Source organism: Nematostella vectensis, chromosome 9 (assembly GCF_932526225.1).
Source record: "Nematostella vectensis chromosome 9, jaNemVect1.1, whole genome shotgun sequence".
Lineage (NCBI taxonomy): Eukaryota > Metazoa > Cnidaria > Anthozoa > Actiniaria > Edwardsiidae > Nematostella > Nematostella vectensis.
The window spans coordinates 16,007,586-16,035,251 of NC_064042.1; the positions used below are offsets into that span (position 1 = coordinate 16,007,586).

Genomic DNA, 27,666 nt, shown 5'->3' on the forward strand with positions numbered 1-27,666 from the left:
GATTGCGCAACGGAAGTGATGGTAAAAATGATGGGGGATAAGTATGCGGGCGTAGAGAAAAATATCGACCGTAAGATGAGCGATGGCTGACGATACATGTGGGGGGGAAGGGGGAGGGTATTTGAGCACACCCCTATTTACATCTCTCCTGACGACTGTCAAAAAACATCCCCCAGTAAATGCTTTGTTTAGGAAGACAAAGTTCTTCATCGTCTGTAATTTGCCGGGAGGCCTGTGGTCTAGCAATCAGCCTCGTTACCAAGAAGACATGCAGAGACTGGTACCGACTTTGAAACATCCCGCCATTTTCCTCAGCAGTTTTTGCTCGTGTTCAGTAGGGTAGTTCACGGTTTTGATGGTGAAAACCTTGAATTACGTTTTAAAATGTTTTTCTTGTACTACAGAAAACGTTGTTTGCACGTCGTTAAAGGAGAAATTTCTCCAAGAATGGGGCAAGACCATGGTGGAGGTGTGAGTATAAACTTTGCCTGAAACGCGACTTTGCTCTATGACATTTTGCACTTCAAAAGTTATTTAAAAGCCTTTTTTTGTACCACAGAATAAAAGGATCTACACGTTAAAGGATGAATGTGTTCAAATATTGGCTTGTAGAAAGGTCGTTGGACTTATTCTGTGAGTATTCACTTCGGTTAAAACGCGACTATGTTCTCTGAAGCTTTCCTCTTCACATGGAAAGCTCAATGTCAAACAAAGCTCATTATTTCTCTATCACTTGTCACTTGTTTTGTCGTCATCTGTATTGGTTTCCAATTATCATATAAAGCAAATATTGTTCTTCCGATGTCAAGCATCATTGTAATCATTTTCGCTGGGAACCTACTTGCGCTAAAATGTAGTGTCTACTTTGTAATTTCAAGCTACAAAGCCATACCACAAGAAGTACAATTATAAACAAATAACCTACCCTCGCATAAACAAGAACTTTTTCCGTGGACACAGGCTTCAAATGCAAAGTATTTACCCATCCAACACAAAGAAATTGTAGGAGTCCATGGACTTCCAGTTGGACATTTTATTGCCAGTTGCCCAAGACGTACGAAACACAAGGTAGTTGGCAATATCAGGATAATCTATGCTCGGTAAAACCAACTTATCTTCACTAAAATCAGACTTTTTCAGGACATAGGAGTCAAAATAGAATTTCCACCTTTCGCTTGTACCTATCCCTGGCTAGACCACTTAAGGTGGGAAAATATTCAGACATTTGGATCGAGTTGTTGTCTAATGAGCTGCTAGCAGATGCCATTTTGAACGCTAAGTTACCTACTAAGATGGCAGCCGGTGTGACGTAAGCGAATGTGATTTTTGGTCACGTGGTTGCTAAAGAAGAATACAACTACATTTTCTTGATCAGGAGATGTCACTTGATGGTTGTTAATAATTAACTAGTTAATGTGCTATTCAAAATGGCACCCAAATAAAACAACTTTATAATAATTATTTCCCAAGCTTGCCAAATTATCATTTTTAGTTGGTAAAAATATCATCTATAAATCACCTGGTTTTCATAAAACTGCTTATTTAGGCTGTCAAAATTCTTGAAAAATCACTCATTCATACTTTCCATTCACATAAAAGTTTTCTGTCAAGTTTACCTGAAATATATCTACATTGTAACAAAGAAACAATTACAATGAATCTCAAAATATCAATCTATTATGTCCCATGGACTAGCCTTGACTAAGACAAAGACGCACCTGCACTTTAAACAGCCAGACTTAGCCTCGACCCTTTTTCCCTTCCTGTTTGGCCCAACAGAACATTCTTGGCATCTTGTTTTAGTCATTTTTCAGACTCTTGTCCACTAGTGTGCAAAAATGGCAAAGGTGAAGAGGAAGGCCGACCCCTTTGTTACCATGTGGTAAAGTTCTGGCTGAAAAATTTGACCAGCAGATGAAAATTCCTTCTGGGTCAACATTGCAGAACCTCCTTCTCAAGTGGGCTTGTTCCACTGTATGTAACAATACCGATACACAATGTAGGAATTGACCCTACATATCAGTGTTTTCCCCAGGATTACCCACCAGAGTTGGGTCCATTGATATTTATAAACCAACTCATTAATATTTAAATGTCATTGACAAAAAAATACAGGGTTATTATCAATCATTTTATTGTCAAACGTTTGTAAATAAGTTGTTATATGTATATATGATATATAGTGTATTGTATAACAGGAAGAGAGAAGTTTATTTTCATTAAATTTAAAAAAGGCAATCTTGATTAAACAATTTATAAAACAAGAGCTTTGACAGGAAAAAAAATCTTTGACTCTTGAATGACAGGCTAGGCACAGCAGAGGTTATGTTCTGCTAGGCACAGCCAATGACATTTTGTTGCCTCAGTAATAGAAAAGATTTCTATGGTAACAACATACAGTGAAATGACTTCTGGCAGTGGGTCTGTTTGGATTTCTTGGGTGGTCTTTCTGTGCTTCTCATTATAATAATTCTACTGTTTTCTTTTGATACCATCACTAAAATTAAAAATGGCTAAGGGTAATAGTAATTAACGTGCACAAATATATAGATTTGTTCATATAATAACAATGGCTTTGTTTGTTATAAAGTAGCACATGCTGTGATTAGGCAAGTTGGAGGACGGTCATGAGTGTTGGCGACTGTATGGAAATTGAAAAGCTTGTCTAAAACTAGTCCCCAAGATGCTTGTCGCTGGGACATAGTAGTGACGTGACAAAAGCCATGTGAACTAATGAGCCATCCACCTATGACTACATGCTATATTTTCTTCCTTGTGCTTGTTTGACTTGGTATTGCTGAAGATAGGCCTCCCATCTAGTATTGCCTGGTGCTCTGCCTTGGATGCTGAGAACCTGTTTGAAGGCATGTAGACCCCAGGTCAATAAATTTTTGCATTACATCCCATTGACCAGCTTCGCCTTGATAGGGATGTAAGTATCCAGTACCTTCTAGAAACGTCACCAAACGGTGGAGTACCTCTTGGTACTTTGGACTTTTCTGTTGCTTATTTAACATAAACATAACATAACATAAACATATGCACTCGCTTTCAGACTCTAGTCTAAATATTTCTAATTGAAATGGAATATTTCTAATTGAATATGGGCCTTAAAAAGGTGATTTATTTGTACAAGGTTGAAGTTGCCAAGCTTTTATGTCTTCTTCCATCCATTCTCACAGTCGCTCTTGTCAGATACTGCTCGGTCAACAGTGAAAATAACATTGTCAAACTTGTTATATATACCTCTACTGTATGTAAAAGAAAGAATAAAAATGACACTAGACGAGCACGGTTAGACTCTGAGACTCTAAAACTCTGAGTTACATTTAAATACAAAAAGCCCAAATTATTGTGATCGTGAACCAGAAGAATAAATACAATACACCAAATACTAGTATTATAAAATACCATTTTTTTGTGTACTAAGTTTAATTTAGATATATTTAAACATATTTTTTAAAAATATTTTGATGTTTTTTTTGTGGTTTTGTGTTCCTTTCCGTCCTTGTTCTTCATCTTCTTCTAATATCGTCAATGGTTTTTCAGAATACTTCACAGTATTTCTTTTGGATTGAGATCTGCCAGCTGTTTATCTCATTATTTTGGTCTTATTTGCACTGTCCCTTTTGTAACCACACCAACTATTTGGTCCATCAAGACAATAGTCATGAACTACCTTGTCATTAGGAGCGCAGCGAAAAAGGGTAGCATAAATAGCTTTGTTCATTCCTTTCAGGTAATCAAGGTTTGATCGTATGGCAGTGCCATTATAGTTTTGCAGTTTGTCTATAATGGCATCAGTCAATTTCCACTTTCATCCAGTTCCTGCATTTGCATTTTGCAATTTCTGTAGTGCTGGTCTCTTTTTAACATGTCCGATGCATTCTTTTTTTCTCTACAACTACATTGTCATTTTCATACATGTGTTCAACTTCAGTATGGCTCTTAGAATCATGATCAGCATAAAGTTCAGAGTATCTGAGCTTGTGTTTATCAATGGAACAGCTGGATAGGCAGCTAGCTCCAACCGACTCCATGCCAGGGGCAGGCCAATGGTAGTTGGCATTCCATTTGAAGCTGTGCTCAGTGTCCAAGACTTTTCAATTATCCATGAAAATGATTGTGACACATCTATTTTTTTTAGCAAAACCCTCTTTTTTGCCATGTACCATCACATTACACTCCACTTCTTTCAATATCATCTACTGCTTTCTTCATTGTTTCATGAGCAATAGTTTTGTTATGCTTACTAATAGTTTTTGTCATATGCTTATGCTGTTGGATGTTGCGGCATGTTAATCAAGGTACAAAACCTTTTTGTGGCCCTTACCAAACGATCCCATGGAATATACAATGCGCCTGTTTACTAAATAACTCTTCGTTTGCTTTTTTGAAGTGACAAACTCTGTTTTCTGGACACAACAGCCTTAGACTGGAAGCACAGCCTTTCCTTTGAAGTTGATTTTCCAGAAACGTTAGACTGAAATCGGCTCATTCACTGCAGCGAAGAGAAGGCAATATCTCAATGAGCATTTTCATATCAACGAGCCTTTATCCAATGTTAAAAGGTTTCCCTAAGTGTTCTTTGTAAGATGTAGACAATTTTGGGACGTCTATAGATAGTTTTCTAGATGAAACAGATGACAGATGTTGTTGAAAACTCGTTCCATTCAAGAACAATAATTATTCTACCTTTTATTCAGCATCTCTAAAAAATGAAGCTGACTTACAGCATTGGGATACATAACAAGATATACAATTACGATGTAGCATTTTGCTACACCGTACTCTACTGAATGTTACACATGAATCCATGAATTTGACAAGAGCATTGTGGCAAAAGCAATACTGGATCACGATCATCGTAGCTGATTCAATTTTTGGTTTACTCTATGGACCTAACGCAATGTTCAGTGGTCCATAAAATATGTAATAGGCGATTCATCAAGAACAGGTTTATTTTATTTAAAATTTATCATTCAAATTAAGTTAGATATGTTTAAAATCTAAATATAGAACATTAAAGAAAACAGTCACATGTATCTAAATTTCTAAATACTCATAAATATAAAAGTCTAACTGACATCACCAGATAAGACTTCAGTATTTTCAAAACCGCAGAACCCTCAAAATAATCTCAATTATAGATGTCCAAAATATGTATTATTACAATTTAGAACCTTTATACATTCAAGTGTTTTGGCTTAAAAGAGTCCCACCTTTGTGTGACTGTCACCTTGAATAAATGTAAAATTCTTATGTAATGGACATAATCCCTTGTGTCTGACGCCATTTATATAATTTTAAAGTTCCACGTCTAACCATTTTCATTAAAGCATGTTTTAAATCATAGTACATTTTTCAAGTAATTGTCTGTTAATATATAACTTTGAAAACAACAAAAACGTGCTTCCAAATATTAACAGTTTTCATACATTATGAAATCAGAATTTGTATGCCATCACATGTTCTAGGCCAACGTATAATGCTAAGAAAGGAAAGAAATAACTATCTTAACTGTCATTCCAGATGTTTTGGCTTTTGGTTGATGTTGAAGAAACATCAAACTCGCAAAAATCAAACTAGCAAACAAATACAACCACCAGGCCAAATAACCATAACCAAAGTGTTGTGGGTCTTCTTTACGAAGCCACACATTTGATATGAAGTTGTGCTTGAGAACAACTTCCCATCTATTTAATAGACTTTCATGTTTGGCATACTGTTGCAGCCTTACATGCTTTGCCTCGTGGCCTTGTATGCTGTTGATGCCAAGGCCAACTTGAAAACGGTCGAAGAGAAGTTTGGAATGATATGGCACGACACAACCTACTGTCCAAACTGTGGTGTAAACTTTGTTCAGTAATGCAGAAACAACATTAAAGAACCTTTGGCAGTAGCCCTGAAGTAAGGTTAAGTGACCTTCCTTAATTGTGACGCGAGAAAAAAGACATACAGCACCTCTAAGCTGTAAAGCAGCGTAAGCGATAGAGTAAATTCTCCCTTTATCTTGAGGCAAATCACTCTCTCAAATGCACTTTTTTGTAGTCTTCCAGCACAAAGCTTCTCTTTAAGGGCGAAGAGAAACTTAGCTAAACATTCATTCTCTGGGATCTACATGTTTCATGTAAAAGCTCACAAGATCCTGGGTTGAAAGACCACTCTTTCTCAAGACCCGTAGGCCATACAGACGTTTAACCGCCTTGTTGTAGATGGAGTCGCAGTGGATGTTCCAAGTAAGATCGTTTGCGATGTGGACCCCTAGCAACTTATGTGTCGAGACTTGTTCAATTACAGATCCTCCGATCATCCGAGGTCGTAAGGCTACCGAATTGTATTTCAAGGAGTTAACCACCATCTCCTTAAATTTCTTCAGATTTAGTTTGATATTGAGCTTGTCTGCATACAAGTTGATGTCGGAAGCAATTAGTGGTAGGTAACTAGGAGAGTTCTTTGGAATTAACTCAAGAATAGTTGCGTCATCCACGTATTTCAATCTAGTGCTCCAATCCTGTGCCAGCTGGTTCACAAGTACCACAAACAACAGTGGGGCTAGCCCCACGAGGGGGGTATCCCCCCTCGTGGAGATATCGAGGATGAGAGTTGACCATCAATCCGCACTCTCTGGTGACGATCTAAAAGAAAGCCTAGCCTTAGCATAGGGAAGTGTTTTAGGTATTCGTACACCTTTCATAACTTCATAGGATGTTCTACCCTTGTTAGCTTCATTATATGACATAGTTGAATTGATACTCATACCCTTATACTGTTCTTTGCTTAACAAGCCCTTGCCTGTATAGAGACATTTTAGGCTTCTTACATGGTTGCCCTTACTCTGCTCAAAGTTGTTAACCTGAGGTTTTGTAATTTTAGGCAGTACTTTCTTTGAGTTGCTCATAAATGCATGAGATGTAAGATGAAGGTGCCTCAAACACCTCAGAATTTTCATTACTGACTTCTGATTGGTTTCACTGCCTCCACTTCCTTTTTATTTTAAGTGTTGTTTCTGGTGCAAGCTGCTTCCTACCACCTTTCTCTGCTACAGATGAATCTTTCTGCCTGACTTTGATCTCATCGGGCTGTAATTAACAACACGATTTTTGATCAACAATCCTGAGAGGCATAAGGCATAATTTCCAGAACTAATATAACAATATAATTGATGTAAATTTATATAATTGATTAAATCTTAAAAAAAACTGAAAGGATTACATTTTATTAATTCTCCTTAGCCTCAAAGCTATGTTAAAAAAATTTAAATTTGTTATATATTTATATATATATCGAAACTTTTCTTTTTGACCTTGTTTTGGAGAGAGGATAACTTCTTCTGTTCTTTAGATAATTCCCTTGCAACAGCATCTTTCTGTTATTGATAAAAAAGAGTGAACAATTTAAATAATAATAATGTAACGTAAAAGTCTACTTTTTCCGTTCTACAAACTCACATGGGAAAATCCCCCCCCACAATGCATTTCAAACGGGTCGATCCAGGGGCGCGCGGCCGAAATCGCCACAGGTGGCCCCTACATACTCCCCGCCAAAAAATAATTGGCGTCCCGACAATATCAGTTACAATAACATTAACAATACTAATAAAATCTTAACTATCGCGACCAGAGGAGCTAATTTCCTCAGCTATGCATAATACAGCTTGATAAAGAGTGATCAGCTCTTACAAAAGCTTAGTACACCGTCTTTGATAAACTTGATAAAGTTAATATCGCGACTTTGGGAAGAAAAAATGTTCTTAACTAACAAACATAAAGTTCTTGCTGGCTGCCCCGTAACCTTTTTTACCCTCCTATTCGCCTTGGGTTTATTCCGTTTGTTGCTTACGCCACGCACAACTTTAATAATTGTAACACTTGACAAATAATGATAACACCTGTTAATTTCCTTGCAATCTCTAACGTTACTTTCAACCGTAGCTTTCATCCGTAACTTTCATCTTGTAAATGGACTTCATGAAGTGTTGCTCCCAGTTTTATTTGACGAGTTAGTATACAAATGGTGCACTGGGGTAGTAGTGCGTTACTCCCCAGGGGGTCTGTAACGCAAAGACCCCTACATCACCGTTACCAAACCCACCCGCACGCGTGGTTGGTACGGCAGACGACTGCGAGTTAATTGCCCAATACCTGTACGGGTAACTTCCTGAGTGACCGTACTGCTGTGGTTCAGTACGAGTATAATCAGGTTGTAACGTGCAGACTCCCGTTCCGACACGTTGATATGTTAGCTGTCCAACCTCATAGTACGTCAACCTAACTGGAGGATTGTGCTTCCACTGCGGTCCCTCGGTTCTATCTCCCTTACTTTCACTCTGACTCTCTTCCTCTTCTTCACTGGCACAATCTAGGGGAGCCACGTCTTCTGTCGCAGAGTCTGATGGCTCACCATCACGGATGTCATCATCCGTCTGTGGGATGTCTCCTACGATTTGCCATGTCGCATGTTCATCTTCTTCGGAAGAGGCGGTTTCTTCAACGTTAGATGGCCGCATCGCTCAATGTGGGTTCCTGGTCTTCTTCGTCAAAGTGCATCGTTTCCGACTTGGGGGATCTTGTGACAAGTCGATTGCGTCGCATGGAAACAACAGATTACGATGAAGCACCCTCTCTGTTCCTCCTCTGGTTTGACTCGGTAGACAGGGCTGTCGTTTCCGTGTCTTTCAGTTACAACATATACCTTATCCTCCCAGTAGGCACGGAGCTTGCCAGGCCCTCCTCTTTCCTTGTGATTTCGCACCAGTACTTGGTCACCGGGGTGAAGGACAGCGCCGGATACTCGCTTGTCGTACTTAACTTTATTCCGTCCTGCTGCATTGTCATATACTTCCTTCATTTCATCCCTCCACTTCCGAGCATATTCTGTGTAGCTTTCTATGTTCTTGTCAGGGTTCAAGTCAAAGAGCAGATCAATGGGTCACCGTGGTGCTCTGCCAAAAAGCAAAAAGTATGGACTATACCCAGTGGCCTCGTGTCTGTGCAGTTATAGGCGTAGATCATCTTGTTCAGGGACTCATCCCACTTTGACTTCCTTGTTTCTGGGAGTGTCTTCAGCATCGACAGGAGTGTCCTGTTCATCCTTTCCACCTTGCCATTGCCCATCGGGTGATAAGGTGTCGTACGGAATTTGGAAACTCCACTGATATTGTGTAATTGGTGAAACACGTTGTTTTCGAATTCCCTGCCCTGATCGTGATGAATTCTGGATGAAAACCCGAACCGAGGTATGAAATCATCATAGATCTTCCTCCCCACCGTCTGGGCCGACTTGTTTCTTGTTTGGGTAGGCCTGACAGAATATTGTGAAGTGGTCCACGACAAGCAAGATGTACTCATTTCCACGGGAACTCTTCTCTAGATAGAGGAAATCAATGGCAATAATCTCGAACGGTGCAGTGGCCGTGATGGGTGTCAGTGGTGCATGCTGGGGGACATTCGGCTGCCTCTGATGAATGCATCTACACTTCTGCTTGATAAACTGTTCGATATCTGCTTGCATTCGTGGCCAGTAAAACCTTGACCTCGCTAGATCTAGCACCCTGTCAGCCCCGAGATGTCCCATATTTACATGCAGCTCTTCATAAACTAGTGGTTTGAATTTGGATGGGAGGATCAACTATCTTCTTGTCTTTGTTTTTCGCCAAAGTGTTCCATCGCCATGGATATGGAGCCTACTTCCCTTAAGAGAGTACGTACTTCGCGGTCCTCATACTTCCGGTCCTTAGGGGATGGATGTAGTCCTTTCAGCTTGTACTCCATGACTTTCGCGATAACCGGGTCCTCTTGTTGGTGTTTTAGTATCTCATTTGGCGTCATTTTGTGGAATCGAAGTTGCGTCGTGACCGGTTCCGCGTTTACTTCGCCATACCTTGAGGTGACTGTGTTGACCCACAGACTATTGTTTTCTAGGTCTTCACCCAAAGGCTGCATCCCTGCCATCACACTCGCTCTGTCCATTTCTTCAGTGCAACAGGTCATAAATTCTTCCGGCTCTAGTGGTAGTCTAGACAGCGTATCTGCGTCGATGTTCGTCCTCCCCGGGCGGTACTTGATAGTGAAGTTATAGTCCGCTAACTCCGCTACCCACCGGTGACCTGTTGCATTAAGCTTAGCTGTTGTTAATATATAGGTCAATGCACGCTTGGAAATTTCTGCTTGAAAATGGTCCAACTTTCTCCATGGGTGCGCGTGGCCTAGGTTCTAGTTTTGTTCGAAAACAAGATGGCGGACGCCGTTGGTCCAAGCGTGGAGCGTGTTGTAAACACGATAAAATCATCTATAGAAAGGAACAAACACGAGCTTTTCAAGGAAACAGACAACGTGCATGTCCTAAGTGATATTTCGTTAAGGGGGCTTCAGCAAGTTGTAGAGTCCGTCGTAAGGGCAAATTATGGGCCAATGTTAAATACACTACCGAAGACATTTGTTTGCGAACTTCATTGTCCAGCATATGAACTGTTTAAGCACCGATTTTGTTTTAATTTAAAGTTGGTTAAGACAACTTAAAAACTCTTCGCTAAACCAAACTAGAGCACTGCCGAGTACTATCCTTCTAACAAGTTGCAACCCAATCCTAAAACTAGTTACTATCGGTTGTTTTTTAAGGATGATGTTTTGTTGCCGGCTCTCATTTCTTTGCACCCTCGTCCCAGCGCACCTCGGCCTTCGCGCGCGCACAGGGTTCCCAATATTTGAAAGTAAAACATTTTCGAATAACCCCCAATGAGAGCCGGCTAGCAGGCTAAGGTTGTTTACGTGCAGGTTGTTCCTGTTGCTGAGTCACTTCTTGCTGGGCCACCGCTTGCTAGGCCGCTTCTGGCTGCTGAGCCCTACGGGGGTATTGAATTTCCGCCATTAGACAACTTAACTTGATGCACAACCGGCAAGCGCAACAGTTAAGTCAAGGGAGCAACTCACTCTTGTGTGACTGATCTTATATGCGTCGCTCTGATATAGGCAGCGTGAATAGGTCCATCATTTCATATCTAGTCCCACTCATTTATTTTCGTCCTCTAACCATCTGCGACAAGAAACTGTTTAAGCACCGATTTTGTTTCGGTCTAGGCTGTACTTTTGCCATGATCGATAGAGTAGCACAAACACCCCTCCACCTTAAAAAAACAAATTCCTCAGTAAATATTTTTTCATTGCTTCTTTAGATATATTTATGACTTGGATAATAATAGCTATTTGTATTTTGCATGTATTGTAATTTAAGAAGATTTAATTTAATAACGCATAATTACACTTGCGGGTGTGCAGCCGTTTAGCCGTTTTTTTAATGTTCTGTTACAATTGGTCTTGGTTTGATGTATTTTTTTCTTTGCCCAACACCGAAACATTGTTATCCCTTCGACACCCTTATTTTTCAAGAAAGTGTTTCAGCCTTAGTCCACACAGTTGTATTACAAAAACTGATATTGTTCTGTTGTAGATCTTTGGAAATCTTTTTAGTTGAATTATTTCGCTTGTACTTGGTCTTTTCTATCAATTTGCGTGCACAATTTGCCAAAACTGTTGGCCGAGCTCCTCATTGGCTTGTCTTCAAAGGACTATCTTTTCCCCCATTTGTTAACCCATCTTCTGGTTTTCTTCCGCTTCTTTTTGCAATTTCTTCGTTGGAATGACCCAAAATTCTCAAAGTAGCTCCCTGAGCTCTGACACAAGCACCACCACCCCCTTCATTTTTGTACAATTTCAGAAATAACCTCTGCTGCGGCTTAAGCGGAGCTCGAGACAGGTTATAGAGTGCTTCTTTCAATACTTTGTATTCAGCAGCTTTCGCGCCCTGGGCTCCAATGCTAATGCTCAAGTACTTGTTCGTCTCATTTGCGGCGAGAGATCGAATTTTGCCGCCGGACGGGTTTACAACCCAACGCTTAGCTTTACCATCAATCACAATGTTCAGCGAAGCAGATTTACCACCGTCCCCCATACTGAGAGGGAGACCACAGAGCGCTAGACTCTTTTAAATTGAGTTCAGCTGGCCTGTCAGTCCAGCCTCGGTAGGAGAACCAGGTCATCAGCGTAAGCTAGAAAGGAGACTCGAGACTCCCCTAGTTAGACGCCTATGTGGGGGTCGAGATCTGAGACGCCCAGTCAATGACGCAGTTGAATAGCGTCGAACTCAATGGATCCCCTTGCTTTACCCCTTGGGATACCTTAACAGAGTCACTGCTCTCGCCCCCAACTCCAAAGACTGTCTACGAGAGTTAGTACAGTTCATTGATGTACGTTAGGAGCGGCCCCGGGCACTCTAAGACGCTTCGCCGCAATTAAAAGTGATTGGTGACTAACCGTATCCAAGGCCTTTTTCACATCCAACAAGACCAGCTTGAGTGGCTCAGCAAATCGGTGCTGCGTCTGATTTGAGTACGGAGTAGCCAGATGTTCTGGAATATTCCGTCACCCTTGCGAAAACCCCACTGGCCCGCCCCCAATGGCAGTACAGCTTCCATTTGCTTTCTCAGAATCTTGTGGAAGAGTCTTACAACCACCGAGCCGATTGTGATTGGCCTGTGATGGATGGGCAGTTGGGTGTTTATCTCCTTAGGCACAAATATTGTTCGGTATTCTGTTGGGCGTTTGGGCCGAGCACCAGCCAACAGCCACAAGAGTGAGCTGCTAGGGAGGCGGCGCCCATGGTTTGAAGGACAGCACAAGGCACTCCATCTGGACTGCTAGTTGATTTCTTGGAGGAAATTGCGTCATCTACTTCTGCGATAGTAACTGGTCTTAGAAGCTGCCACAGAACCGGCCCAGCTGGGACCGGCTCTCGGACGTCTGTCGTGGATGGTTTTTAGAAAATCTCTCGATTTACCCAACTTGACCTCGACAGACAACAAAGACGTGTCGATTGCATTGAGAAGCTTTTTCTGATCACTACTGCTCTTCCGCAAGAGGCATTCCTTCCCCAATGTTGTGATACAATTGTTCCCCTGTGTGCATTTCATCCCTAGGTGCTTAGGACTGTCGACAGTCAGTTGGCCGGGATGGTGGGTCGCATCGGGCGGATCTTTTGCCTTTCTTTTACTTTTTCGGAGGGTAACATTTCCCTCATCAATGTTGAACTCTGCCCTGCTGGTTTCGTAGGCAGGCTGTTTTCGACTATTAGTGCCTGCCTTGGTTGTTTTGGCGAGTTGATGGCCCACCTGGATATTACCCACTAACTCCACCGATTTTGCCCGTCCTGCCTAACCGGGAACGTTGGATGTAGTTTGCACACACACGTTGTCCTTCCTATCCTTAAGGACTCCTGAATCAATCACCTCTGCCTCGGAGCATTCAGCACGAATCTGCTCCAGAATCCGTATGTAGTTCCTATTCTTGGTTTTGAGACCTTTATGGCGTCAAAAGTTCTATGTGGAACTGCTTCTCGCATCCCTTTAATTACTGCGCTACACCTACTCTTTTCCAAAGTTATTTAGTTTCTGGCCACAAGTACCATTTCATCGTTCGTCCATCTTGCCTTTGCCCGTGTTGCGGTCTGCTTTTCTGCGTGGTACACCGTAGCATGCTTGATCCTTCGATGAATCGATAGCCCCCCAAGAGACTTGCAAGCAAGGCCACACAAATTGCATACTAGGCTGCCCTCGCTGACAGCCCCCAAAAGCGCTGAGGTAGGATCAGCAGTGGCCGATCCGTCCCTCTTGTCATAATTGTTCTCTGTAACCCCTCAGCTTTCTGCCTCTGGGATGGTTGGCCCCAGAGCCAGTTGGTTAGCATTAGTTTCAGGAGCAGGTCGGAGGGCGGCATTACGATTTTATGTCTTCCACCACTCGCCAAGGGCGGTATACCTTCTCGGTCTGTGGTGTCCCTTTCCCCTATACCCCTTACTTACAACTCCGCCACAAGAAGGCTCCAACCAAACGACAATTGGCCGGAAATTGGAAATCACAATCAAATGTTAAAATATCACGGATAGATTCACCTAGTTATTTTCTTTCATGTCCTATACGAATATGGTTTAATGCAATTATAAATGGGAACGAACTTCCGCAACACCCTGTAGATCCCCTTTTACACATGCTTGCCAGAGGGTCAACATCATTTTTGTATACAGACACAACAAATGTTGACAACTTAATTTTGGAAGTAAGAACAGTATTCTGAACAGATTTGCTTAAAAATAAGAAATCTCTCAAATGCGAACTGTTCGAAGAACAACAATTCCGCTTCTGCTATTTCTGTTCAAATGACGTTTTTCGTGACAATTTTATATTATAAAAGTTAATTATATAAGTTATAGGTTTCCAAGCTAATTATTCTAAACGAAATACGAGTCTAAGCCAGACCAAAAGGCAAAAAGATTAAACGAATGTATGTTATCTCTGATATTTTCTCTGCTTTGATTTTTGTTTGGTAAGAACAATAAAGGTTAGTTTTGTAAATTCTTTCTTTCTGAACAACTAGTTTGCACTAGTCCTAGAGGTCCTTTCAAATTAAAACTAGTCGTAGATAATTAATGAATAGTAATAAATGACACATGAATTAATAGAAAGAAATTAAATTAAAGCTGCTTGAGATGTGGTGTGGTACCCTTGATTCACTGTGAAATGAACAAATGTTATGTTTTTCAGCAATATCAAACCTATCAAAGTAAGAAGCGGCACCTCTACTAATACTGCTGTCTCTGAAAATAGCTTGCAATAAAAGCACTGGGTAAGCAGGTTTAGTTGTTATTAAACCACCCCTGTAAGGCAGCCACTTTTCCAACAGATTACTTGAGTGTTTGTTGTTTTACTGGCCATAAAATTGAATGATGTTCTCCAAATAAGTATCTATGATAGATAATTCTATAACAAATTCAGAGGTAGTCTATTGTACTTTTATTTCTTTTCTTGTGAACCACAGTTAAGTGGATAACCCCTATCAAAAAGCTTCTCAGCACAGTCCTAAGGGTGATTGCAAAAGCACCACTATACTTTAATTGTGATGTTACGGTCACTTGTATTCTCAACCTGGACCATAAGATGGCTGGAGCCCCCTACGGGGATCTTAGTGACTCGGTTATTACCAACCCATCCAACCCTTCTTCGATAGGCTCAAAAACTACGGGAAACTCGGTTGTAACTGGGCCTAGATGAAGCGGGCACTTTATGCTCACCCTACTCCCCATGGGGATAATTATGTCACGCTTTTCTGCTTTCACCTCATCAAGTTCCTGTTCTGGGTTACTATCCCTAAGAAGGTTTACCAGAGTCCCTACTTTGGCTTTGTTTACACCTTGAAATGCGCCCCGTATCAGCCCCACACAGTCAACATTGTCATTGATCCGAATCAGTTCTTCAATAACATTAAAACCAATGATTGGCGGTTCCTGGTCATTTTCACCCACTAGTAACGGAATTTCAAGATCCTCTACTTCCTTCCCAGCCCCAGTTAAGCAAAATTGAACTTGCACCCAGCCAACATAGGGTATTGTGGTTCCATTTACTGCCTCCAGAGACGGTTCCTGCCCCTCCCCTAACAGTTCCCTGACCCTCCTAACTTGTTCTCCTGGGAGATAGGCGTCTAACCATTTCTTAGAAATCACGCTTACTTGGGCCCCTGTGTCCCATAAGGCTTGTACTTCCTTTCCCTGTAGAACACAGTCAACAACACACCTCTTTCCAACAAGCTTGGTCAGTTTTATTTGCTCTTTTAGCATCAAAGCTACAACTATATACTGCTACTGGATCAGGGGGGGCAATGCTATTTGCTCTTTCTCTTAATTGACAAATTGCATTCCAATGTTCTCTATATCTCTCCAATTGGCCTTCTGACACTCTTTTGAACAATATTTGCTTACTTTGCAATCAGAACAATAACTGATCTTTTGGTCTCCCCCTCTGCCTTTCCACAATGCACACAATGATTGGACAGGGCGTGACCGCTGCCCGTTTCCCTGGTTTCCGGCTACTGATGGCTTTTGGCTCCTCCTACAGCTCCTTGCATAATGGTCTGAGCTCCCACACTTGAAACAGTGGATGCAGTGCTCCAGATTTTCTCGCTGACATCGATGGCAACGAGGAGGTCTGGCTGGTCTATCAGGCTTGGTCTCACCCCTGGGTTGGCCTGTGGTCTGGTGCACCCTCTCTTCAACTGCTGCAATTTCTCCCCTCAACTGCTGTAGCTCTTTAACGGGGCGACCCTCAACTGCCTTGTCATTTAAACCTCCTTCCCTTTCTTCATTGAAGTTTCCCTTGTGCATGGGCCCAGATCCCTTTTGGACTGTTTCTTTGACTGCAGCAATCTCGACTCATAATTCCTGGAGTTCTTTCACGAGATCCCTGTCATCAATGGGGCCCCCCTTACTAGACCCTGATATCTGGCTGATCTTGGTTTTCGACCTAGGATCCAACGTATGGTTCCTCTCTGTCTCATTGCTGACACAGGAGTTTAGGTCTCAAAAACGTCCTCATCAGATAGTGCTGTGTCTCTCATTTCTGTTTTGACCCCATCACTAATTTGTCCTATATTCTTTTCTTTGCCCAACACCGAAACATTGTTATCCCTTCGATTCCCTCTGTAGACACGCTTATTTTACAAGAAAGTGTTTCAGCCTTAGTCTACACACTTGTATTACAAACACAGATATTCTTCTGTTGTAGATCTTTGGAAATCTTTTTCGTTGCATTATTTCGCTTGTACTTGGTCTTTTCTATCAATTTGCGTGCACAATTTGTCAAAACTGTTGGCCGAGCTCCTCCTTGGCTTGTCTTCAAAGGACTCTTTTTTCCCCCATTTGTTAACCATCGTCTGGTTTTCTTCCGCTTCTTCGCAATTTCTTTGGTGGAATGACCCAAAATTCTCAAAGTAGGTCCCTGAGCTCTGACACAAGCACCACCACCCCCTTCATTTTTGTACAATTACAGGAATAACCTCTGTTGCGGCTTAAGCGGAGCTCGGGACAGCTTATCGAGTGCTTCTTTGAATACTTTGTATTCAGCAGCTTTCGCGCCCTGGGCTCCAATGCTAGTGCTCAAGTACTTTTTCGTCTCATTTGTGACGAGAGATCGAATTTTGCCGCCGGACGCACGTAGGAAGGGGGTAGGGTTTACAACCCACCGCTTAGCTTTACCATCAATCACAATGTTCACCGAAGCAGATTTACCACCGTCCCCCGTACTGAGAGGGAGACCACAGAGCGCTAGACTCTTTTCAATTGAGTTCAGCTGGCCTGTCAGTCCAGCATCGGTCTCCGATAGGAGAACCAGGTCATCAGCGTAAGCTAGAAAGGAGACTCGAGACTCCCCTAGTAAGACGCCTATGTTTGGGTCGAGATCTGAGACCGCCCAGTCAATGACGCAGTTGAATAGCGTCGAACTCAATGGATCCCCTTGCTTTACCCCTTGGGATACCTTAACAGAGTCACTGCTATCGCCCCCAACTCCAAAGACTGTCTACGAGAGTAAGTACAGTTCATTGATGTACGTTAGGAGCGGCCCCGGGCACTCTAAGACGCTTCGCCGCAATTAAAAGTGATTGGTGACTAACCGTATCCAAGGCCTTTTTCACATCCAACAAGACCAGCTTGAGTGGCTCAGCAAATCAGTGCTGCGTCTGATTTGAGTACGGAGTAGCCAGATGTTCTGGAATATTCCGTCACCCTTGCGAAAACCCCACTGGCCCGCCCCCAATGGCAGTACAGCTTCCATTTGCTTTCTCAGAATCTGGTGGAAGAGTCTTACAACCACCGAGCCGATTGTGATTGGCCTGTGATGGAGGGGCAGTTGGGTGTTTATCTCCTTAGGCACAAATATTGTTCGGCATTCTGTTAGGCGTTTGGGCCGAGCACCAGCCAACAGCCACAAGAGTGAGCTGCTAGGGAGGCGGCGCCATGGTTTTAAGGACAGCACAAGGCACTCCATCTGGACCGCTAGCTGATTTCTTGGAGGAAATTGCGTCATCTACTTCTGCGATAGTAACTGGTCTTAGAAGCTGCCACAGAACCGGCCCAGCTGGGGCCGGCTCTTGGACGTCCGTCGTGGATGGTTTTTAGAAAATCTCTCGATTTACCCAACTTGACCTCGACAGACAACAAAGACGTGTCGATTGCATCGAGAAGCTTTTTCTGATCACTACTGCTCTTCCGCAAGAGGCATTCCTTTCCCAATGTTGTGATACAATTGTTCCCCTGTGTGCATTTCATCCCTTTTTCCGGCTGCACCCTGAAAAATACACACTGGGTGCTTAGGACTGTCGACAGTCAGTTGGCCGGGGTGGTGGGTCGCATCGGGCGGATCTTTTGCCTTTCTTTTACTTTTTCGGAGGGTAACATTTCCCTCATCAATGTTGAACTCTGCCCTGCTGGTATCGTAGGCAGGCTGTTTTCGACTATTAGTGCCTGCCTTGGTTGTTTTGGCGAGTTGATGGCCCACCTGGATATTACCCACTAACTCCACCGATGCTGCCCGTCCTGCCTAACCGGGAACGTTGGATGTAGTTTGCACACACACGTTGTCCTTCCTATCCTTAAGGACTCCTGAATCAATCACCTCTGCCTCGGAGCATTCAGCACGAATCTGCTCCAGAATCCGTATGTAGTTCCTATTCTTGGTTTTGAGACCTTTTATGGCGTCAAAAGTTCTATGTGGAACTGCTTCTCGCATCCCTTTAATTACTGCGCTACACCTACTCTTTTCCAAAGTTATTTAGTTTCTGGCCACAAGTACCATTTCATCGTTCGTCCATCTTGCCTTTGCCCGTGTTGCGGTCTGCTTTTCTGCGTGGTACACCGTAGCATGCTTGATCCTTCGATGAATCGATAGCCCCCCAAGAGACTTGCAAGCAAGGCCACACAAATTGCATACTAGGCTGCCCTCACTGACAGCCCCCAAAAGCGCTGAGGTAGGATCAGCAGTGGCCGATCCGTCCCTCTTGTCATAATTGTTCTCTGTAACCCCTCAGCTTTCTGCCTCTGGGATGGTTGGCCCCAGAGCCAGTTGGTTGGCATTAGTTTCAGGAGCAGGTCGAAGGGCGGCATTACGATTTTATGCCTTCCACCACTCGCCAAGGGCGGTATACCTTCTCGGTCTGTGGTGTCCCTTTCCCCTATACCCCTTACTTACAACTCCGCCACAAGAAGGCTCCAACCAAAAGACAATTGGCGGGAAATTGGAAATCACAATCAAATGTTAAAATATCACGGATAGATTCACCTAGTTGTTTTCTTTCATGTCCTATACGAATATGGTTTAATGCAATTATAAATGGGGACGAACTTCCGGAACACCCTGTAGATCCCCTTTTACACATGCTTGCCAGAGGTTCAACATCATTTTTGTATACAGACACAACAAATGTTGACAACTTAATTTTGGAAGTAAGAACAGTATTCTGAACAGATTTGCTTAAAAATAATAAATCTCTCAAATGCGAACTGTTCGAAGAACAACAATTCCGCTTCTGCTATTTCTGTTCAAATGACGTTTTTCGTGACAATTTTATATTATAAAAGCTAATTATATAAGTTATAGGTTTCCAAGCTAATTATTCTAAACGAAATACGAGTCTAAGCCAGACCAAAAGGCAAAAAGATTAAACGAATGTATGTTATCTCTGATATTTTCTCTGCTTTGATTTTTGTTTGGTAAGAACAATAAAGGTTAGTTTTGTAAATTCTTTCTTTCTGAACAACTAGTTTGCACTAGTCCTAGAGGTCCTTTCAAATTAAAACTAGTCGTAGATAATTAATGAATAGTAATAAATGACACATGAATTAATAGAAAGAAATTAAATTAAAGCTGCTTGAGATGTGGTGTGGTACCCTTGATTCACTGAGAAATGAACAAGTGTTATGTTTTTCAGCAATATCAAACCTATCAAAGTAAGAAGCGGCACCTCTACTAATACTGCTGTCTCTGAAAATAGCTTGCAATAAAAGCACTGGGTAAGCAGTTTTAGTTGTTATTAAACCACCCCTGTAAGGCAGCCACTTTTCCAACAGATTACTTGAGTGTTTGTTGTTTTACTGGCCATAAAATTGAATGATGTTCTCCAAATAAGTATCTATGATAGATAATTCAATAACAAATTCAGAGGTAGTCTATTGTACTTTTATTTCTTTTCTTGTGAACCACAGTTAAGTGGATAACCCCTATCAAAAAGCTTCTCAGCACAGTCCTAAGGGTGATTGCAAAAGCACCACTATACTTTAATTGTGATGTTACGGTCACTTGTATTCTCAACATGGACCATAAGATGGCTGGAGTCCCCTACGGGGATCTTAGTGACTCGGTTATTACCAACCCTTCTTCGATAGGCTCAAAAACTACGGGAAACTCGGTTGTAACTGGGCCTAGATGAAGCGGGCACTTTATGCTCACCCTACTCCCCTTGGGAATAATTATGTCACGCTTTTCTGCTTTCACCTCATGAAGTTCCTGTTCTGGGTTACTATCCCTAAGAAGGTTTACCAGAGTCCCTACTTTGGCTTTGTTTACACCTTGAAATGCGCCCCGTATCAGCCCCACACAGTCAACATTGTCATTGATCCGAATCAGTTCTTCAATAACATTAAAACCAATGATTGGCGGTTCCTGGTCATTTTCACCCACTAGTAACGGAATTTCAAGATCCTCTACTTCCTTCCCAGCCCCAGTTAAGCAAAATTGAACTTGCACCCAGCCAACATAGGGTATTGTGGTTCCATTTACTGCCTCCAGAGACAGTTCCTGCCCCTCCCCTAACAGTTCCTTGACCCTCCTAACTTGTTCTCCTGGGAGATAGGCGTCTAACCATTTCTTAGAAATCACGCTTACTTGGGCCCCTGTGTCCCATAAGGCTTGTACTTCCTTTCCCTGTAGAACACAGTCAACAACACACCTCTTTCCAACAAGCTTGGTCAGTTTTATTTGCTCTTTTAGCATCAAAGCTACAACTATATACTGCTACTGGATCAGGGGGGGCAATGCTATTTGCTCTTTCTCTTAATTGACAAATTGCATTACAAAGTTCCCTATATCTCTCCAATTGGCCTTCTGACACTCTTTTGAACAATATTTGCTTACTTTGCAATCAGAACAATAACTGACCTTTTGGTCTCCCCCTCTGCCTTTCCACAATGCACACAATGATTGGACAGGGTGTGACCGCTGCCCGTTTCCCTGGTTTCCGGCTACTGATGGCTTTTGGCTCCTCCTACAGCTCCTTGCATAATGGTCTGAGCTCCCACACTTGAAACAGTAGATGCAGTGCTCCAGATTTTCTCGCTGACATCGATGGCAACGAGGAGGTCTGGCTGGTCTATCAGGCTTGGTCTCACCCCTGGGTTGGCCTGTGGTCTGGTGCACCCTCTCTTCAACTGCTGCAATTTCTCCCCTCAACTGCTGTAGCTCTTTAACGGGGCGACCCTCAACTGCCTTGTCATTTACACCTCCTTCCCTTTCTTCATTGAAGTTTCCCTTGTGCATGGGCCCAGATCCCTTTTGGACTGTTTCTTTGACTGCAGCAATCTCGACTCATAATTCCTGGAGTTCTTTCACGAGATCCCTGTCATCACTGGGGCCCCACTTACTAGACCCTGATATCTGGCTGATCTTGGTTTTTTACCTAGGATCCAACGTATGGTTCCTCTCTGTCTCATTGCTGACACAGGAGTTTAGGTCTCAAAAACGTCCAGATAGGGCTGTGTCTCTCATTTCTGTTTTGACCCCATCACTAATTTGTCCTATATTTTTTTTTTTGCCCAACACCGAAACATTGTTATCCCTTCGATTCCCTCTGTAGACACGCTTATTTTACAAGAAAGTGTTTCAGCCTTAGTCCACACACTTGTATTACAAACACAGATATTCTTCTGTTGTAGATCTTTGGAAATCTTTTTCGTTGCATTATTTCGCTTGTACTTGGTCTTTTCTATCAATTTGCGTGCACAATTTGTCAAAACTGTTGGCCGAGCTCCTCCTTGGCTTGTCTTCAAAGGACTCTTTTTTCCCCCATTGGTTAACCATCGTCTGGTTTTCTTCCGCTTCTTCGCAATTTCTTTGGTGGAATGGCCCAAAATTCTCAAAGTAGCTCCCTGAGCTCTGATACAAGCACCACTACCCCCTTCATTTTTGTACAATTACAGGAATAACCTCTGTTGCGGCTTAAGCGGAGCTCGAGACAGGTTATCGGGTGCTTTGAATACTTTGTATTCAGCAGCTTTCGCGCCCTGGGCTCCATTCCAATGCTAGTGCTCAAGTACTTTTTCGTCTCATTTGTGACGAGAGATCGAATTTTGCCGCCGGACACACGTAGGAAGGGGGTAGGGTTTACAACCCACCGCTTAGCTTCACCATCAATCACAATGTTCAGCGAAGCAAATTTACCACCGTCCCCCGTACTGAGAGGGAGACCACAGAGCGCTAGACTCTTTTCAATTGAGTTCAGCTAGCCTGTCAGTCCAGCATCGGTCTCCGATAGGAGAACCAGGTCATCAGCGTAAGCTAGAAAGGAGACTCGAGACTCCCCTAGTAAGACGCCTATGTTTGGGTCGAGATCTGAGACCGCCCAGTCAATGACGCAGTTGAATAGCGTCGAACTCAATGGATCCCCTTGCTTTACCCCTTGGGATACCTTAACAGAGTCACTGCTCTCGCCCCCAACTCCAAGACTCTCTACGAGAGTAAGTACAGTTCATTGATGTACGTTAGGAGCGGCCCCGGGCACTCTAAGACGCTTCGCCGCAATTAAAAGTGATTGGTGACTAACCGTATCCAAGGCCTTTTTCACATCCAACAAGACCAGCTTGAGTGGCTCAGCAAATCAGTGCTGCCTCTGATTTGAGTACGGAGTAGCCAGATGTTCTGGAATATTCCGTCACCCTTGCGAAAACCCCACTGGCCCGCCCCCAATGGCAGTACAGCTTCCATTTGCTTTCTCAGAATCTGGTGGAAGAGTCTTACAACCACCGAGCCGATTGTGATTGGCCTGTGATGGAGGGGCAGTTGGGTGTTTATCTCCTTAGGCACAAATATTGTTCGGCATTCTGTTAGGCGTTTGGGCCGAGCACCAGCCAACAGCCACAAGAGTGATCTGCTAGGGAGGCGGCGCCCATGGTTTGAAGGACATCACAAGGCACTCCATCTGGACTGCTAGCTGATTTCTTGGAGGAAATTGCGTCATCTACTTCTGCGATAGTCACTGGTCTTAGAAGCTGCCACAGAACCGGCCCAGCTGGGACCAGCTCTCGGACGTCTGTCGTGGATGGTTTTTAGAAAATCTCTCGATTTACCCAACTTGACCTCGACAGACAACAAAGACGTGTCGATTGCATCGAGAAGCTTTTTCTGATCACTACTGCTCTTCCGCAAGAGGCATTCCTTCCCCAATGTTGTGATACAATTGTTCCCCTGTGTGCATTTCATCCCTTTTGTCGGCTGCAGCGTGAAAAATACACACTAGGTGCTTAGGCCTGTCGACAGTCAGTTGGCCGGGGTGGTGGGTCGCATCGGGCGGATCTTTTGCCTTTCTTTTACTTTTTCGGAGGGTAACATTTCCCTCATCAATGTTGAACTCTGCCCTGCTGGTATCGTAGGCAGGCTGTTTTCGTCTATTAGTGCATGCCCTGGTTGTTTTGGCGAGTTGATGGCCCACCTGGATATTACCCACTAACTCCACCGATGCTGCCCGTCCTGCCTAACCGGGAACGTTGGATGTAGTTTGCACACACACGTTGTCCTTCCTATCCTTAAGGACTCCTGAATCAATCACCTCTACCTCGGAGCATTCAGCACGAATCTGCTCCAGAATCCGTATGTAGTTCCTATTCTTGGTTTTGAGACTTGGTTTTGGATGGCGTCAAAAGTTCTATGTGGAACTGCTTCTCGCATCCCTTTAATTACGGCGCTACACCTACTCTTTTCCAAAGTTAATTAGTTTCTGGCCACAAGTACCATTTCATCGTTCGTCCATCTTGCCTCCGAAGGAAGCAAAGAAAATGAAGGCAGTGCCACTATGGACACCACCCTCCAAGAAGAAGGGCAAAGGCAAGAAGCTCCCTACAACTTGCGTAAACGTAAGCGTTCCCATTCCCCCGCCCAAAGAAGAAGAAGTGGTGGAGGAGGAGGAGGAGATGCCGGATGTAGTGGAAGTGATACCGATGTTGTCGTCGAGATTGACACTAGCGATGAGGAAAATTCCATGTATGAGGAGGAGGAAGAGTCCATGGAGTCTTATAACGACCTTGACGAGCCTCAGGCGACTTACGATGTGATTGACACGTATAACGTCATGCATGTCGTGAGTCATTATGTGGAGGCGGTGATCCTTGAACTGATGGGAGAGTGGGCTCGCTTTGTGCACCGTGACCAAGAGCGTTGGAATAAGACCTTTTATAAGGCCAGAGATTCCCTGAAGGACTGTATGGAATTGACATGGGAGGGATTGCAAAAACTGAGTGATAGACTTGGGCTTGCTGTGCAAGGTCATTGGAAATCTTACATTCAAGATTTGTTGGACTGTCTAGCCCCCGTGGATATTTTAAAGATGCCCGGAAGGGGGAGTTGCCTGGCTTGTTGCAAGGGAGAGAGGAACAAGTTTTGGGTGTGACCAGAGACATTGCACGTCAAATTGTAGACCCTCCACCCGTCACCCCTCTTTTCTTTCTTAGAGAAAATAGACATTTGCTTGGTTATAAACGTTTTATTGACCATTTGTATTTTTACAAAATGTTTTAAATAAAAAATGTTCTTTAAAAAAGTGTGTCCCTTTATCCTCTTCTCTGTCCCGTAGCAAAGTCTATGCTCCCTGAGTCCCTGTGGGGAGCCTCAGCCACCATCCACTCTTCTATCCCCCAACCATCTCTGTAGTCAACCTCTCTTGATGTAGTGGTGATAGCTCCTGAGACCATATCCTCTTCGGTGATGGATATGGTAATTTTTTTCATCTTGGGTCTTGGTGGCAGGAAAATTTCTCCGCGACAGAATGGACAGGTGGCATGTCTACCCTCAGGATTGGTTTCTAATCCATTTAGTGAGGCAATGGGAGTGGAGAGATTGCTTGCAGCATTTAATCACCTCCATTGGTTCTCCCTCATTTTCTTGCAGATGATGCACGCATTTGGCTCCATTATTAATTATTATTTTGGATTTTATTATTTTGAATTTTTTTATTGCTTTGTTGTTTTTTAGTCTTGGTCTGACTGTGAAGTGGTCCCGGCTCGTCGTCGTCTTCAAGTAGGTCACGTGTAAGGGTTGTATTGACCAATCAGAGGTTTGGAAAACGGAAGACGTCATACTGATGATGTCACGGCTTATTTTTACCCACCCCTCCCCTCTCTTTTTGTTTTTTTTTGTCATAAATGTTATTATAAACAGTATAGAGTGTTTTTAAAAAATAAAATAATGATCACGGGATCCCTGTGTATCGAAGAGATCATCAGGAACGTTACTGATTGGTTTAAGTATTTTTATTTGTCCATTTAGAGGGTAGAAAAAAGGTTGAAAATTAAAAATGATTGTTTTATTTTTTTAGAACAAGGTTAAGGTGAAAAAGAGGGTGAAGAAGGTGAAGGTGAAGAAGAGGGTGAAGAAGGTGAAGGTGAAGGTGAAGCTGAGGGTGAAGGTGAAGGTGAAGAAGAGGGTGAAGGTGAAGAAGAGGGTGAAGGTGAAGAAGAGGGTGAAGGTGAAGAAGAGGGTGAAGGTGAAGAAGAGGGTGAAGGTGAAGAAGAGGGTGAAGGTGAAGAAGAGGGTGAAGGTGAAGAAGAGGGTGAAAGTGAAGGTGAAGAAGAGGGTGAAGGTGAAGGTGTAGAAGAGGGTGAAGGTGAAGGTGTAGAAGAGGGTGAAGGTGAAGGTGTAGGTGAAGAAGAGGGTGTAGGTGAAGAAGAGGGTGTAGGTGAAGAAGAGGGTGAAGGTGAAGAAGAGGGTGTAGGTGAAGAAGAGGGTGAAGGTGAAGGTGTAGGTGAAGAAGAGGGTGAAGGTGTAGGTGAAGAAGAGGGTGAAGGTGAAGGTGTAGGTGAAGAAGAGGGTGAAGGTGAAGGTGTAGGTGAAGAAGAGGGTGAAGGTGAAGGTGTAGGTGAAGAAGAGGGTGAAGGTGAAGGTGTAGGTGAAGAAGAGGGTGAAGGTGAAGGTGTAGGTGAAGAAGAGGGTGAAGGTGAAGGTGTAGGTGAAGAAGAGGGTGAAGGTGTAGGTGAAGAAGAGGGTGAAGGTGAAGGTGTAGGTGAAGAAGAGGGTGAAGGTGAAGGTGTAGGTGAAGAAGAGGGTGAAGGTGAAGGTGTGGGTGAAGAAGAGGGTGAAGGTGAAGGTGGGTGAAGAAGAGGGTGAAGGTGAAGGTGTGGGTGAAGAAGAGGGTGAAGGTGAAGGTGTGGGTGAAGAAGAGGGTGAAGGTGAAGGTGTGGGTGAAGAAGAGGGTGAAGGTGAAGGTGTGGGTGAAGAAGAGGGTGAAGGTGTGGGTGAAGAAGAGGGTGAGGGTGAAGGTGTGGGTGAAGAAGAGGGTGAAGGTGTGGGTGAAGAAGAGGGTGAAGGTGAAGGTGTGGGTGAAGAAGAGGGTGAAGGTGTGGGTGAAGAAGAGGGTGAAGGTGTGGGTGAAGAAGAAGGTGAAGGTGTGGGTGAAGAAGAGGGTGAAGGTGAAGGTGTGGGTGAAGGTGTGGGTGAAGGTGAAGGTGTGGGTGAAGGTGAAGGTGAAGGTGTGGGTGAAGGCGAAGGTGAAGGTGAAGAAGAGGGTGTGGGTGAAGGTGAAGGTGAAGAAGAGGGTGAAGGTGAAGGTGTAGAAGAGGGTGAAGGTGAAGGTGAAGAAGAGGGTGAAGGTGAAGAAGAGGGTGAAGGTGAAGGTGAAGAAGAGGGTGAAGGTGAAGGTGAAGAAGAGGGTGAAGGTGAAGAAGAGGGTGAAGGTGAAGGTGAAGAAGAGGGTGAAGGTGAAGGTGTAGAAGAGGGTGAAGGTGAAGGTGTAGGTGAAGAAGAGGGTGAAGGTGTAGAAGAGGGTGAAGGTGAAGGTGTAGAAGAGGGTGAAGGTGAAGGTGTAGAAGAGGGTGAAGGTGAAGGTGTAGGTGAAGAAGAGGGTGAAGGTGAAGGTGTAGGTGAAGAAGAGGGTGAAGGTGAAGGTGTAGGTGAAGAAGAGGGTGAAGGTGAAGGTGAAGAAGAGGGTGAGGGTGAAGGTAAAGGTGAAGGTGAAGAAGAGGCTGAAGAAGAGGGTGAAGAAGAGAGTGAACGAGTTCCTCCTGATTTTTTTCACGTTGATTATTATTGCACCCCAGAGGGGGAGGGGGAGGAGATTTCGTTTGAAGATCCTTTTTTGAACAAACCTGGGCCTTCCGGGTTGCAACAACAAGAAGGTCATGGGAAGAAACGCTCTGTTGATAGTGATGATGAGGAAGAGGAGGAGGAGAAGGATGATGTTACGTATGATTTACGTCAAGTGACTACTCGACATTCTACCAAAATGCGTACTGACTGTACCGATTATGAACTGTCTGTCGATCTACCTACTCGTGGTACTATCGAGGAAGCTTTGGAGGATGTGGAGCGGGTGTTAGACCGGGTCCTCGGCGATACGCTACGCGGGGTGCAAAAGCACGATTACGCACGCCTTACTCTCGACGCCCCTGCTCTCAAGAATCCCATTGCTTTACCGTTGATGCGGCGACATCAACTTACCCCTCAGCGCATTATGGGAGTCGTTCAGACCGTGATGCAATCGAACGAGCAGTTTGTGTTGCTAGGTAATTTCCATCTCCATGTGGTACGCACGC

The 27,666-nt window shown here is 43.5% G+C and overlaps 1 protein-coding gene and 1 long non-coding RNA gene across 9 annotated transcripts; both read left to right on the top strand.

Moving 5' to 3' along the window:
- Positions 1–3: 3 nt before the first annotated feature.
- LOC116610363 lies at positions 4–25,411 on the top strand. Of its 8 annotated transcripts, none has more exons than XR_007313677.1 (5): positions 4–471; positions 560–633; positions 14,594–14,675; positions 19,806–19,887; positions 25,112–25,411. XR_007313677.1 is itself a non-coding variant. In XM_048732323.1 (4 exons), the coding sequence occupies exons 1-4, from the start codon at positions 83–85 to the stop codon at positions 25,158–25,160; spliced, it is 447 nt and encodes a 148-aa protein (XP_048588280.1). In that variant the 5' UTR covers positions 4–82; the 3' UTR covers positions 25,161–25,411. The 8 variants fall into 8 exon arrangements, 3 of the variants coding, with proteins under 3 accessions (XP_048588280.1, XP_048588279.1, XP_048588281.1); XR_007313680.1 differs by lacking the exon at positions 25,112–25,411 and having other exon boundaries at positions 4–339; positions 405–469; positions 19,806–20,530; XR_007313676.1 differs by lacking the exon at positions 25,112–25,411 and having other exon boundaries at positions 19,806–20,530.
- LOC125572195 lies at positions 4,952–7,379 on the top strand. The gene is made up of 2 exons (XR_007313682.1): positions 4,952–5,409; positions 5,452–7,379. It is a non-coding gene; the product is annotated as an uncharacterized LOC125572195 (long non-coding RNA).
- Positions 25,412–27,666: the final 2,255 nt, after the last annotated feature.

What these genes read in the sequence shown, in the direction of transcription:
- LOC116610363 (XM_048732322.1), top strand. Translation starts at nt 83, where the DNA reads ATGGCTGACGATACATGTGGGGGGGAAGGGGGAGGGTATTTGAGCACA. An exon ending in TTTTGCTCGTGTTCAGTAGG is followed by an intron (nt 340 to 404) that starts GTAGTTCACGGT and finishes CTTGTACTACAG; the next exon opens with AAAACGTTGTTTGCACGTCG. An exon ending in GGCAAGACCATGGTGGAGGT is followed by an intron (nt 472 to 559) that starts GTGAGTATAAAC and finishes TTTGTACCACAG; the next exon opens with AATAAAAGGATCTACACGTT.